Source organism: Malaclemys terrapin, chromosome 9 (assembly GCF_027887155.1).
Source record: "Malaclemys terrapin pileata isolate rMalTer1 chromosome 9, rMalTer1.hap1, whole genome shotgun sequence".
Taxonomy (NCBI): Eukaryota; Metazoa; Chordata; order Testudines; family Emydidae; genus Malaclemys; species Malaclemys terrapin.
In genome coordinates, this window is record NC_071513.1 from 51,531,021 (window position 1) to 51,546,489 (window position 15,469).

The 15,469-nt window shown below is 40.7% G+C and overlaps 1 protein-coding gene across 2 annotated transcripts in view; it reads right to left on the bottom strand.

Annotated features, from left to right (window-relative positions):
* Positions 1–363: 363 nt before the first annotated feature.
* Positions 364–15,469, bottom strand: part of RYK (receptor like tyrosine kinase) — a 108,173-nt gene continuing 93,067 nt past the window's right edge. For both annotated transcript variants that reach the window (XM_054039426.1, XM_054039425.1), the window contains 4 exons: positions 15,263–15,372; positions 10,794–10,953; positions 2,977–3,113; positions 364–2,358 (listed from right to left, as the gene is read on the bottom strand). In XM_054039426.1, the coding sequence (XP_053895401.1) occupies positions 2,247–2,358; positions 2,977–3,113; positions 10,794–10,953; positions 15,263–15,372 (519 nt within the window). In that variant the 3' untranslated portion in view covers positions 364–2,246. The remainder of the gene's footprint in view (positions 2,359–2,976; positions 3,114–10,793; positions 10,954–15,262; positions 15,373–15,469) is intronic.

Here is a 15,469-nt window from a genome sequence, read left to right on the forward strand (position 1 = left end):
AATGTGTTTTGTTTTTAAACAATACTCTAAGTAGTATATCATTTTAAAATAATGCTGTTTTCTCTGCTTAGTAATCTCAGATGAGCATTACAACCGCAGTGTCTTTGTGGAACTCTTCATAAAGAAATTTGTAGAAAAATGGCCCAGCCCTGGATAATTTTACCAAGTGAGTCAGCATAAAACAAATATTGATTTTTTAAAAAATCTCAGCTATTGAAAGTGCCAAAAGTGTCTGGATGGCAAGGTTTTTAAAACCACCCCCCAGCAATTAAATATATGACTGTAAAATCAGTCATATGAAATGCGTTCCAACCAATTCAAACCCACACACCTCTTACAGCATCTCTTAGACAGAATGCTCAATGGGTGTGCCAGCATTTATTATTACAGCTCATTACAATGATCAGAAAAAGTTGTTTGGAATGAAACATGACTTGTTTCTCTGATCACAGGTTGAGGACCTCTCCATGTAAGGATAAAGACAGCTTTTCTATTTGAGGGACTTAAAATTTTCTAGTTCCATGTTTCCCAAATTACAGGGTACATGCTGTAGAAAGTATGAAGGCACAGCTCGGGGAGGAAAGGGGTACACATACAGTAGCATTGCAAACTCTTCCCAGATACTGCCTTAACGTGGCAGGGGAGAGACTGGTTTTATTTTCCTGAAAGGGGGCTCAGATTTCAGAAGTTTGAGAAAGGCTGCTCTAATTTTTAATATGCACATATCATAGCCAAGTCTAATTTCTTGTCCTTGTAAATCAAAGATTTCTAAACCTTGGTGTCAATAACCATCAGGTACAGGGCCTATTCTGACAGCAATGGCCAATGACAGCTGCAGGGAGCTTCAGGGTATGGGGCTCTCATCCTAAAGTGAGTGAAACTAGTGGGATGCTTGCTGGTTGTGCTTATGTGCTGTATGATCTGAAGTATAGGCTGCTTCATGCTGCCTGAGAGCTCTAATGGAGGCAGCTTGAATCTCATGAAAAAGTGAAAATTCTCCTCTCTGAGCCTCAAGCTGAATCAATGGAAACCTCCAGCCTCCATTTCCCTACAAGCCATACCTATATTCTGGATGTTACTTACAACTCACTGACAGGATGGAACATCCCCATCTCCTCCCCCGGTGAGATGGCATAGAAGTCTGGGGCAGATGGGGGTGGGTAAGATAACGATACATGTTGAATCTTTGGGCTTTGCAGTCAAGGGAGGTGCAATCTAATGCTTTCACAGTGGGCTACATAAACTAGTCCTAATAAAGATATATTTCAGAACCTGCAAGCTTGATACACTAGCCAGTGTTAGGGATTAAATTTTCACAATCATTATAATAGAAAAACATTCTTTACTCTGCAAGTGTGTGTCTTTACAAATATATATTTATGTATTTAAGCCCATTTCAGGCCATAAAAACCCTAAAAACAACCAGTACCTTTTCAGCAAGAGAAACTGCAATCTAGAAATCTGAGGTGAAAGGCACCCAAATAAGGGCTATTTTGGTGCTTCTCTGAAGGCCTCTACTTAGCATTTGGAACTATCTTAAATCATGTCAGCCTTTCATTTGCAAGAACAGGCTCCATTCAGTCCGATCCTTACCACTCTGTATGAGGTAAACTGGAATCTCTTTTACATTGCTTATTGTCTTAGAAAGATGATATTGCATCTTGAAGACCAGCTTTTCCAAGAACCGTTGATGAAGAATTGGTTAAAAAATAAGATGCCACTTATGGACCCAATGTTTTTGTGCCATCGTCTCAAAAGAAAAGCAGTTGATACTAAAAAGCTATTCCAGATAAATACAAAATCAAGCACTAGAGCTGGTCAGAAAATTTCAGTTTCTAAATGGGAAAAGTCTCTGCAATGTTGTTTGCATAATTTCCCCCTTTTCCTACCAGCTCTAAAATAACCTTTAAAAAAACAACTTGTGTCTGTTGTAACAGTGCAAAAGTCCGTCCAACTCTTGTGTTCAAGTTCACTATCACTAATATTTTAGAAAACCTGGTGGCAAATAAAACTGTCTCAATTTAACTTAGCAAAAGTGATATCTAGAAAATACTCAACATCAAGAGGTCTTACAAAAAAAGTCAGGCTACAAAAGCATTCTAAGGCACAGTGTTTTGGAAGAAGTGCTTTCTCCCGTTGGCGTTGCTTTATACACTTAGTGCGTGAGTAGGTCCAAGTGATGCATGGCGCTGGACGTATATGCACTGTCCCTTCCCAAGTAGCATATGGAATCCATGCCTGAAGCGTCAGACATAAGCTCCCAGAGCTGCATGGAATTCCGTTAGACATTGCACTAGCTGCTGGAATTTGGGTCTTTCCTCAGGATCTAGGGCCCAACAACAGGCCATCACAGCAAACCTGAAGACAAAAACAAAGGGGAGACATCAGAAGACGACAGCTAATCATGATACACACAAGTGTCAAGAACTTGAGTAAAGAGATCCAACCACAAGCAAAGTTTCTTTTTTCCCTTTGACCATCAATATTTTTACCACCTTATGGCACTGTGCCAAATTGTTTTTTCAGAAGTAGCATATCTGGAGTGACCAGCAAAGGTACTACTACTGGAGGTGCTGATCTGGTTTGACAAGAGATAGACATGTCAAAGGCAGTCCAGTAGTAGTATTAGGATAATCTGATAGTGCAATTAAAATGCTTTAAAAACATTACTTAAAGAATTTCTGTAGGCGGGTACAGAGAAAGGGAATTTTGGGAAGACAGGCTGAGACCAGGAAGGTAGAGTGGAAGAAAAATACTGGTTCTCTTTACTTATTCCACTTGAAAAATGTCCGAGTGTGACCTTTAAAACAACAACAACAACAACGCATCATTTAAATGAACATTTAACATAACCTTGTCGGGATGACTGAATTGAGACTTCCTCTGTTCTCTGCTTGCTCTGAATTTAAAAAATGTTTCCTGAAAAGTGGAATAAAAACCACTCTTCCTCCCGTCTCGTAATAAGCCCACACTTACAGTTCATCAGGGCAGTTGATTGGCTGAGCTATTCTGTATCCATCCTTTAGATATGCAGCCATCTCAAAAGGGTCAATATCCACATATGGAGTCTGCCCCAAAGTCATCAGCTCCCACAGTGTTACTCCAAATGCCCACTAGGGAAAAAAAAAAAAAAAAAGTGTTTTATACTGCAGCAAGTTAGCAGTCCAGTAGGGTTTGGGGCCTCTGTCAGCTTCAGTTCTCTCACAAAATTAGTCATGCACACTAAACAACTATTTAAACTTAATGTGTTCCTCATATTTTTGATAAGGAAGATATAAGAGCTTTATAAATGTGGCAACTCCTGTCCTTTCATGTTAAATGCAGTGCTGCTATAATTTTTCTCCCAAAATAGGAAAGTGACTTTTCTCATTTGCATCATTGAACATTTAAATGGGAATAACAACCTTAGAAACAAGAACTGGTTCTAACTTTCAACAGTAACAGATAGCTCTGACAGCACCAAGCTTTTAAACACACATAAAATCACAAAATGCATATAGGATAATAAAACGCTGCTTTTCTATAAAGTATTTGATCTGAAGATTTCACAACCCTTAAAAACACTAAGTTTAAGTAACAATGTACAGTACAGTTTACTTTGTAGAGAATGTAGCAAACAATTATATTTACACAGGACTTTAGATTTTCACAACACTGTGCAAACTAATCCCCACAACAGGTTTGGTGAGTTAGTTACTAACTTTATATTTTGCTCAGCGGACGTATCATAAGGCATGCCTTGGAGGTGAATGCCTGGCTGGAGGTGAATGCCTGGCTGCGAAGATGGTGTTGCCAGGAGGGCTTTGGCTTCCTAGACCACGGGATGCTATTCGAGGAAGGACTGCTAGGCAGAGATGGCGTTCACCTTTCGAGGAGAGGAAAGACCCTATTCGGACACAGACTGGCTAACCTAGTGAGGAGGGCTTTAAACTAGGTTCGACGGGGACAGGTGAGCAAAGCCCACAGGTAAGTGGGGAACATGGAGACCGGGGAGATGGGTCGGAAACGAGAGGGAGTGTGGGCTATATTGGCAGAGAGAAAGGAGAGTCAGGACAAAACTGGGAGGAAAGATCAAACCAGTATCTTAGATGCCTATATACAAATGCGAGAAGTATGGGGAATAAGCAGGAAGAACTGGAAGTGCTAATAAATAAATACAACTATGACATTGTTGGCATCACTGAAACTTGGTGGGATAATACACATGATTGGAATGTTGGTGTGGATGGGTACAGCTTGCTCAGGAAGGATAGACAGGGGAAAAAGGGAGGAGGTGTTGCCTTATATATTAAAAATGTACACACTTGGACTGAGGTAGAGATGGACATAGGAGACAGAAGTGTTGAGAGTCTCTGGGTTAGGCTTAAAGGGGCAAAAAACAAGGGAGATGTCATGCTAGGAGTCTACTACAGGCCACCTAACCAGGTGGAAGAGGTGGATGAGGCTTTTTTCAAGCAACTAACAAAATCATCCAAAGCCCAAGATTTGGTGGTGATGGGGGACTTCAACTATCCGGATATATGTTGGGAAAATAACACAGTGGGGCACAGACTATCCAACAAATTTTTGGACTGCATTGGAGACAACTTTTTATTTCAGAAGGTTGAAAAAGCTACTAGGGGGGAAGCTGTTCTAAACTTGATTTTAACAAATAGGGAGGAACTCGTTGAGAATGTGAAAGTAGAAGGCAGCCTGGGTGAAAGTGATCATGAAATCATAGAGTTTGCAATTCTAAGGAAGGGTAGAAGGGAGAACAGCAAAATAGAGACAATGGATTTCAGGAAGGCAGATTTTGGGAAGCTCAGAGAGCTGATAGGTAAGGTCCCATGGGAATCAAGACTGAGGGGAAAAACAACTGAGGAGAGTTGGCAGTTTTTCAAAGGGACACTATTAAGGGCCCAAAAGCAAGCTATTCCGCTGGTTAGGAAAGATAGAAAATGTGGCAAAAGACCACCTTGGCTTAACCACGAGATCTTGCACGATCTAAAAAATAAAAAGGAGTCATATAAAAAATGGAAACTAGGACAGATTACAAAGGATGAATATAGGCAAACAACACAGGAATGCAGGGGCAAGATTAGAAAGGCAAAGGCACAAAATGAGCTCAAACTAGCTACGGGAATAAAAGGAAACAAGAAGACTTTTTATCAATACATTAGAAGCAAGAGGAAGACCAAAGACAGGGTAGGCCCACTGCTTAGTGAAGAGGGAGAAACAGTAACAGGAAACTTGGAAATGGCAGAGATGCTTAATGACTTCTTTGTTTCGGTCTTCACCGAGAAGTCTGAAGGAATGCCTAACATAGTGAATGCTAATGGGAAGGGGGTAGGTTTAGCGGATAAAATAAAAAAAGAACAAGTTAAAAATCACTTAGAAAAGTTAGATGCCTGCAAGTCACCCGGGCCTGATGAAATGCATCCTAGAATACTCAAGGAGCTAATAGAGGAGGTATCTGAGCCTCTAGCTATTATCTTTGGAAAGTCATGGGAGACGGGAGAGATTCCAGAAGACTGGAAAAGGGCAAATATAGTGCCCATCTATAAAAAGGGAAATAAAAACAACCCAGGTAACTACAGACCAGTTAGTTTAACTTCTGTGCCAGGGAAGATAATGGAGCAAGTAATTAAGGAAATCATCTGCAAACACTTGGAAGGTGGTAAGGTGATAGGGAACAGCCAGCATGGCTTTGTGAAGAACAAATCATGTCAAACCAATCTGATAGCTTTCTTTGATAGGATAACAAGCCTTGTGGATAAGGGTGAAGCGGTGGATGTGGTATACCTAGACTTTAGTAAGGCATTTGATACGGTCTCGCATGATATTCTTATCGATAAACTAGGCAAATACAAATTAGATGGGGCTACTATAAGGTGGGTGCATAACTGGCTGGATAACCGTACTCAGAGAGTTGTTATTAATGGTTCCCAATCCTGCTGGAAAGGCGTAACGAGTGGGGTTCCGCAGGGGTCTGTTTTGGGACCGGCTCTGTTCAATATCTTCATCAACGACTTAGATATTGGCATAGAAAGTACGCTTATTAAGTTTGCGGATGATACCAAACTGGGAGGGATTGCAACTACTTTGGAGGACAGGGTCATAATTCAAAATGATCTGGACAAATTGGAGAAATGGTCTGAGTTAAACAGGATGAAGTTTAACAAAGACAAATGCAAAGTGCTCCACTTAGGAAGGAAAAATCAATTTCACACATACAGAATGGGAAAAGACTGTCTAGGAAGGAGTACGGCAGAAAGGGATCTAGGGGTTATAGTGGACCACAAGCTAAATATGAGTCAACAGTGTGATGCTGTTGCAAAAAAAGCAAACATGATTCTGGGATGCATTAACAGGTGTGTTGTGAGCAAGACACGAGAAGTCATTCTTCCGCTCTACTCTGCTCTGGTTAGGCCTCAGCTGGAGTATTGTGTCCAGTTCTGGGCGCCGCATTTTAAAAAAGATGTGGAGAAATTGGAAAGGGTCCAAAGAAGAGCAACAAGAATGATTAAAGGTCTTGAGAACATGACCTATGAAGGAAGGCTGAAAGAACTGGGTTTGTTTAGTTTGGAAAAGAGAAGACTGAGAGGGGACATGATAGCAGTTTTCAGGTATCTAAAAGGGTGTCATAAGGAGGAGGGAGAAAACTTGTTCACCTTAGCCTCTAAGGATAGAACCAGAAACAATGGGTTTAAACTGCAGCAAGGGAGGTCTAGGTTGGACATTAGGAAAAAGTTCCTGTCAGGGTGGTTAAACACTGGAACAAATTGCCTAGGGAGGTTGTGGAATCTCCGTCTCTGGAGATATTTAAGAGTAGGTTAGATAAATGTCTATCAGGGATGGTCTAGACAGTATTTGGTCCTGCCATGCGGGCAGGGGACTGGACTCGATGACCTCTCGAGGTCCCTTCCAGTCCTATAATCTATGAATCTATGAATCTATGCCAGCCCTGAAGTGCCCCCTTCTAACCACACAGCACTGCAGGCACTTCCTGCCTCAATTTTCTCTAACCAGGTTGTGTCTCTCTCTTCTCAGGGTTTCACACACCTCAGCCTTCAGCATCTCAGGCTCATGGGGCTGTTTCACTGCCATGTAGACTTCTGGGCTCAGACTGGAGCCTGAGCTCTGGGATCCTCCCACCTCACAGGGTCCTAGTGCCCAGGGCTCCAGCCTTAGCCCGGAAGTCTAAACAGCAATGAAACAGTTCTGCAGCTTGAGCCCCTCAAGCCCAAAAAACTGTCCAGGGATGTAAACACAGGTTTTTAAAAAATACAAAAAGATTGATAGTCAATGGACTCTGGTGAGAGTTTTGAAATAAGCAGCAAACTAAAATTTAGGAAACTGGATAAACAGATAATTCAAGTAAAACTACTTTATATAGTGACAACGTAGTTGTTTCTCATTTTATAACTATATTGTCTCAGAAAATTCACAAAGAAGGAAAAAGGCCCCATCTATCCTGGAAAGAAAATAGTATAAAAACATGGCTCCCACTGAACTATTTTTTTTCAACACTTTGGCTGACTGCTGTGGATGGGAAAAAAAACCTTGTAGGAACCATTTAAAAAATCAGCTAAGCCATATGAAAGAAAAACAGCTAAAACGGGCTCAACATAATGTGTCTGAACCCTATTTAAAAACTGTTAAAAGCACGGATTCCTTTTTCTCAGTGCAGACAAAACCTAAATGTGTACAACTGATACCACTATGCATAATGTATTACATGCAGTTGATACCTAACATTTGTTTTTGGAGGAGCAGACAGAAGAGTATAGATCTATAAAACAGCACTAAGGTAAACATTAAGAGGGAAGTTAGTTAGGGTGGATAGGCCTTCCTTTTCAGTTTCCGAAAATGATGAAGGAATTTTAATTCAGGCACATTACAGTATTCTAGTAGTTAGCTATAGCACACCTCTACCCCGATACAACGCTGTCCTCGGGAGCCAAAAAAAAATCTTACCGCGTTATAGGTGAAACCGCGTTATATCAAACTTGCTTTGATCCACCGGAGTGCGCAGCCCCCCCACCCCCCCTCCCCGGGAGCGCTGCTTTACCGCGTTATATCCGAATTCCTGTTATATCGGGGTAGAGGTGTTCTATCAATTTATTAACAACATGATCTACTATATGTTAAAATGTAGCTGCATTTATACTGTATAATGCAAAACATTTATGTATTGCATGTTAAAGGGGCACATTTAAATCTGTAGGATCTCAGAGACCCTACTACATTCTGACCCCCTTGCTCTATTGACGGATTTTGTTGGACAGACTTCAGCCTAGAAGGCGCCATTATAATTATTCTTCACACCCCCTGAGAATAAGCCTCTAATTCTGTCAATGCCAGGAAATTCATTAACTACCCTGTTATTTTTCAGCAGTGATAAAAAGGAGTGTTTGTAGACTGGGGAGTTCCAGGGAAGGGGCTCAACAGAAGAAGTGGAGCTGATAAGTACAATGTTCAAGTGGCTAGGGGTGAGTATAAACCATGCAGCTTCAATTTTATATATTAGAAATGATACACATCCATGACACAAAAGTGGTAAGACATGCACTATTTTATGTTCACCATGGCTCATGGTATCTCCTAACCAAGAGCACTTCACTGGTCCAGGGTAAAATTTCAAGAGTGCTTAAGTGATTTAAGTGCCCAAGCCCAATTGTAAGTTTAGGACACAGATGCTAAAGTCACTTACACTTGAAAATTTTACCTCTAGTCTGATCTTCACAGGACACGTTCACACCAGTGAAGGTTTAATATTGGAGATGAAATGGATACATTGTACTGATTCCACTGAATACAGCAAATCCGGCTAATGCAGGCTATTTCAGATAATAATCTACTCAATTTACAAAACAACAAGACTTTAGAAAAACAGGAAATACTTAGAACGTTTTATGCTAATATAGAAATAACCCTGAGGTAAAGCTGATCCTTTTCAAAGTCTTGATTACTAACATAGGAACTATGGCAATATGCAAGAGAATGGGAAACTTCAGTGGAATATGAGTTATGTGTACACACACCGTTAGAAAATTTGAGAAGACTTCTAAAACAGATGAGACACGAGGTTTCAAAAAAAATGCACAACACCTCACTGCATCAAAATTGTAAAGGTAACATCATTAAATGGAAATTACCCTATGTCAGGAAAACCAGATCACATGGCTGTGTCGTTTATCAATGGCTAGTGCTCAAACTACTGCACAATCTTAACCAAGGTTCTCCAGAGTCACTCTTACTATTGATTGTTGAAAACCGTTCTTTCCAATATCTACGGTTGTTGAAAGTCTTAATGAAGGAAAAGGTGTAAGGCATTTATCCTGCAAGCTGATCAGCACACGGCAACCACGGATATCAACAGGAGTGAATGGTACTTAGCATTACATAAGAGCTTCTTTTCACTTCTCAGAACAGGGCCTTCAATAAGAAACTCAGGGCAGACTGAAAAGAGCAATCTGATCTCAAACTGGAAAGGAGAATTTTTTTAATGCATGGTATGATCTATATGTCAAGGATTTACAGACTGGACAGTTGTGTTGGGGGATAAGAGCAACAATTTCATAGCTTGCTCTATGTCAGGGGTAGGCAACCTATGGCACGCGTGCCAAAGGCGGCACTCGAGCTGATTTTCAGTGACACTCACACTGACCAGGTCCTGGCCACCGGTCAGGGGCTCTGCATTTAAATTTAATTTTAAATGAAGCTCCTTAAATATTTTAAAAACCTTATTTATTTTACATACAACAATTGTTTAGTTATATATTATAGACTTCTAGAAAGAGACCGTCTAAAAAAATTAAAATGTATCACTGGCATGCGAAATCTTAAATCAGAGTGAATAAATGAAGACTCGGCACACCACTTCTGAAAGGTTGCCGACCCCTGCTCTATGTAATGAATGTTTTGAAGATGCTTAGTGTAAAAAGAATACTAATGTATTATACACTAAATGCCCTGTGCATTAAATTCACAAGTAATGTGTCTCAAGGAAGTGAGAATGCGAAATGTAAGGGTTTGTACAGTAGATAAATTCTGAAGCATTAAGACAAGCTATATGACAAGCTGAAGGCCATCAGGGTAATTTGCTCAGGAAACCATTCTGGCATACTTTTCAGTACTGCTCCTGCGTGATAAAATTATTCTTTTGTAGCTCAGTCACACACTTCCATTCTGAGAAGACAACCCAAGAAAAGCAGTGTCACAATTACCATTGGACACTACAATCAGGGTTGGAAGGGACAGTACATTTTAGATTCACAGAAAACATAGAATACATGAAAACGCCAGTTCTTGAAATCAGGTGAATTGTTTAGAAAGTTTCAGGATTTAATCAGCAAGTCCTCTGCTCATCTGTAGGTCTCTAGATAGAAGCCAGGCTATTAAAGGATAGCAGTGACTAAATGTCAGTAACATTTCATAATTGTTTAGTGGTATATACAGAACGTGTTCCCTCCTCTACTTTAGGAGAGAAGTGTCTGCGTCAAACACGCTACTACACTTGATACCCTTGCAGGCAATCTCAGAGGTGCCAAACCACAATGGGAAAGGAGTGAACAATCCTGTCGTTCAAGAGGTGATCCCTCTATGTTAGGGCTGGATACCATAGGCATGGCAGTGCGTGGTGGAAGCAGGTACAGCTGCTGTTCTGGATATATATGTTATGCACAGAGGACTTCAGTCTTCAGCACTGTCAATTCAACTCCTTTTTTCATGAATAAATTGTGTGAAAAAGGTGTTTAAAAGAAACCCATATAACTATATACTGTTTTAAAAAATGTAAATATAAAACTTACCACATCACTAGCACTGGAAAATTCATTGTTAACCAAGCTTTCAAGAGCCATCCACCGCACTGGCCTGTTTTCATTATCTCCCAGACAATGATAGTCCATGGGGAATAGGTCTCGGGATAGCGCATTGTCTGTAATCTTGACCTGAAGTGCATCATCAATGCTGATTAAAAGACAATAAGAGCATTTAGTTATGCAACATATTAATTATTTACAGTTGCGTTACTGCATCTTTTAAAAATATTGTATATATAGGACTTCACAGATGAGCTTGATCATGTTACCAAGGTTTTAAAGCCTAACATTTTCCCAGATCATGACACTGATATGCTGCCATTACCACTAAGTACATATCAGTTAACTTCAGGATAAAGTGATTTCAAAATTATTTTTGGCTATGAAAAGATGAGCAATAGAAAGCCAGAAATCTCAGACATAAAATAAAACCAAACTGTTTTAAAATGGGGAAATGTCCAGTTAAAATACTCAACAACTTTCTCTGTCCCTGTAACAACCAACTTTCCCAATTCCCTTCTTGTTTCCTTGCAGACCGATTTTACAGGATAGTAATTTAGGATTTCTCATATCTGATGAAACAAAGGTTCCACCTAATGGGTATTCTGCCTCTGACAACTGTCTGTATCAGATGCTTCAGAAAAAGTGCAAGAAAGCCTGAAGCAGACAGTTATGGAAGAACCTACTTACAGTGGCAAAGTTTCTTCACTTGCAGGCTAATTTACACTCTTCAACGTGAGAATTTTGTATCTCTTCCAAACTTTTTAAAAATCCTCTAACTGTGGATATTCTGATAATCCACCTATGTGTCTAATCCTTTTGCAAATCCTGCTAAACTAGACATCTTGTGGAAATGAGAGCCACAAACTAACTATGTTTTGTTTAAATTTCCTTTTATCAATTTTGAATTTGCTTTTCAATTTAATTGAATATCCCCTTGTTTTTATGAGGAAGGGTAAATAAAAATGTTTGATTTATCTTCTCTACACCATTTATTACTGATCATACCTCTGTCACACAGCCTCTTATTCATCTCTGCTCTAACATAAGCAGTCCCAATCTCTTCAATATCTCTTCATATGGGAGATATTCAGTGCCTTTAATATCAGATCACATGCCTCTGAACTCCATCTATTTCTGTTTTATCCTTTTTGAGATATAGTGACCAGAATTGAACACAGCAACCTAAATTTTCAGAAGTGACTTGATTTTTGGCACCTCAATTCAAAGAACAAAAAACTAAACTTCACACAGGTTGGAAACCTACTCTTAGAGAAAATTCAGGAATTAAATCCACTTTAGAACAGAACACTAACTATGGAGTTGCAAACAGGTGACTTCATAATGCTTTGTTTTAGAATTCTATTTTTAATTCTTGTGTCAACCAATTATCTTGGTAATTAAGTGAGGCACTACGAGGATCACCTTTTATGCCTATCTAAAGATATTGCAACATTTGCTACCCTCCAATATAATAGTTTATATATCAAGGTCAAGATAGTACATATTTGTTAACATTTGAGCCACTTCATTCTAAACTTACTTCAGCTCCTCCTCTTTTGACATCTCACACTTATAGTACCTGAGGAGACTCCTACTCTTTTCAATATCCTCTGGTAGAGATCAATACAAAGAAATCATGTCTTTTCTCTACAGTGTTATTTATCTTCCTTAATGACTTGCTTTACTTTCATAAGAACATAAGAATGGCCATACTAGGTCAGACCAATGGTCCCCAAAGCCCAGTATCCTCTCTTCTGACAGCAGATAGTGCCAGATGCTTCAAAGAGAATGAACAGAACAAAGAACTTTATCAAGTGATCCACCCCAACATCCAGTCCCAGCTTCTAGCAGTCAGTTATTTAGGGACACCTAGGGCATGGGGTTGCATCCCTGACCATCTTGGCTAATAGCCATTGATGAACTTATCCTCCATGAATTTAACATTCTTTTTTGAACTCAGTTATACTTTTGGCCTTCACAACATCTCCTGACAACAAGTTTCACACGGTCACTGCATGGTGTGTGAAGAAGTACTTCCTTATGTTTGTTTTAAACCTGCTGCCTATTAATTTCATTGGGTGACCCCTGATTCTTGTGTTATGTGAAGAGGTAAACAGCACTTCTCTATTCACTTTCTCCACACCATTCATGATTTTATAGACCTCTACCATATCTTCCCTTAGTGATCTCTTTTCCAAAATGAACAATCTGTCTTTTTAATCTCTCCTCACACGGCCGGCTCTAGGCTTTTTGCTGCCCCAAGCAAAAACTTTGCCGCCCCAAGCTCAGGTGGGGCTGGGGCTCGCAGGCGGCACTGGAAGCAGAGGGAGTGATGTCACCTTCTCCCAGCACCTGCAGGGGCTTTACCCCCTCCCCTGCCCGGCCGCGCAGAGAAGCCCCGATATAAGGGGTGGCACAAGGCAGCACAGCAGCCAGTGCGCAGATGAGGCGGCGCAGCTCCGGGGGAGAGATAACTCAGTGGTTTGAGCATTGGCCTGCTAAACCCAGGGTTGTGAGTTCAATTCTTGAGGGGGCAATTTGGGGATTTAGTTGGGGATTGGTCCTGCTTTGAGCAGGGGGTGGACTAGATGACCTCCTGAGGTCCCTTCCAACCCTGATATTCTATGATTCTCCCCGGCAGGACTTGCCCTCTCCTCCCCAGGTAGCGGCTGGGCCCTGGCAACTCAGCATCCCGGGGCTGGGGCTTCCCCTTCCCGCTGCGGCTGGGGGCGTGGCACTCTCGCCCCATCTAAGTGGCGCAGCTCCAAGAGCGCAACTGCCCCGAAAAAAAAGGACGGCCAGAATGCTGCCCCGGAAATGTGCTGCCCCAAGCACGTGCTTGCTTTGCTGGTGCCTAGAGCTGGTCCCGTCTCCTCATATTGAAACTGTTCCATACCCCTATTAATTTTGGTTGTCCGTCCCTGTATTTTTTCCAATGTTAATAGATCTTTCTGGTAGTCCAGTGTTATTCTTTCAATTTTTTTCAAGGCTTAAACATCTTGAATCTGGAAAAATACTGTGTAATAGTGACCACAGGGTACCATCTCCCCCAACTTTTACTCATAAGGGCTCTTGAGATTTCTGCAGATAGATTTCAAATATTTCAAGTCTGGATATGTTTGTATAGCTTGTGGATAGAGTATCAAAAATGTGAACCACAAAGCATTAGTTTCATAATCACTTTCACACACGTCTTGGATTCTTGGCATGGTGCTTAGTTATTACTAACATCTTTTTACCAAAGTGATATAATTTCATAATCCACACCTATACTAGCTCTGCATCTAAAGCTACTTATTTACAGAAACTGGAATTTCAATGAACACTGAGGAATGACTGCTTTATCAGGAATTTTTGAAGTGTCTCTCTGTGGACCATGTATCACCATAAAGAAAGCTGGAGTCAGTGCAAACACCATACAGTTAAGGCTAAAGTATTAGGTTTTGTGGACAGTGAGGGGCGAAGCTGTCAGTTATGGATGGACAAAAGTTGCCTCACTTATTAAACTGCCTTTGTAGCAATCCTCCAAGAGTTACAACTGCTGCTGGGGGGTGGGGGAGGCTTAACTGTTCCTTTCTATGCCTTCAAATACTTATTTAAATTTAATCTCACCTCTGAATTTTCTGGGTTTCTAATCAAGGGGAAATCAGAACAGACTTTTTGGGGAACGTAAAGGGGAGCAGGGCAGGCTGTGACTTTTTTATTTTACATTTTGAGGGCTCTCCCCACAAGGCAAATGTTTCGAGACCTGCTCTTCTCTGTCTTTAAATGAAAGGTAACATTTCAATTAATCATTTGGCTATTTTAAGAAGTCTACCAGGGACAAACAAACTATTCTGATATTCCTGATGTGCCAGAGAAAAGCTTCTCATACGCTAAGGGTACATCTACACTACCTGCTGGATCGGCGGGTAGTGATCGATCCCCAATTGCTCTGCCGTCGACTCATGTACTCCACTGTGGCGAGAGGCGGAAGCGGAGTCGACGGGGGAGCGACGGCAGTCGACCCCGCACCATGAGGACGCGAGGTAAGTCGACCTAAGATACGTCGACTTCAGCTACGCAATTCTCGTAGCTGACGTTGCATATCTTAGGTCAATCTCTCCCCCCCCACTGTAGATCAGGCCTCAATCTAAACAGTGTACTAGATCTCACCAAGTCCTTTTAAACTTGAAGTGTAAGAAACATTTTGAGACATGATCAGGCAAAAAAACCAAAACATTAGGAGTTTTCAAAACACAATTAAAAATTATTTTTTTTGCATCCTATCTCAAAAACAGTTCATCTGATTCACTTCATATCTGGACACAGACCACACGTGCAGCATTTGAAACATCTGAGGATATGGTTTGAGGTGGGAAAAATCAGATTTATAATGGAAAGCACATCTCAGCCATAACCATAGACAGGGTACAATCTGGCTCCATAATAGTCCTTTAAGACACTGTACTTACACACAGTTTCTAGCAGCCAGGTCTTTGTGAATGACCTCCCTTCTTGCTAAATAACTCATTCCACAGGCAATCTGAATAGCCATATGAACAAGATCCTGCTGGGAAATTGCCTGCAACAGCACAGAAAAATTATTATCACCACAAAATCCTACAAATAGAGAGTTGAGTGTCTGCCATGTTGAGTATTTTTTCTCAATTTTAATATTC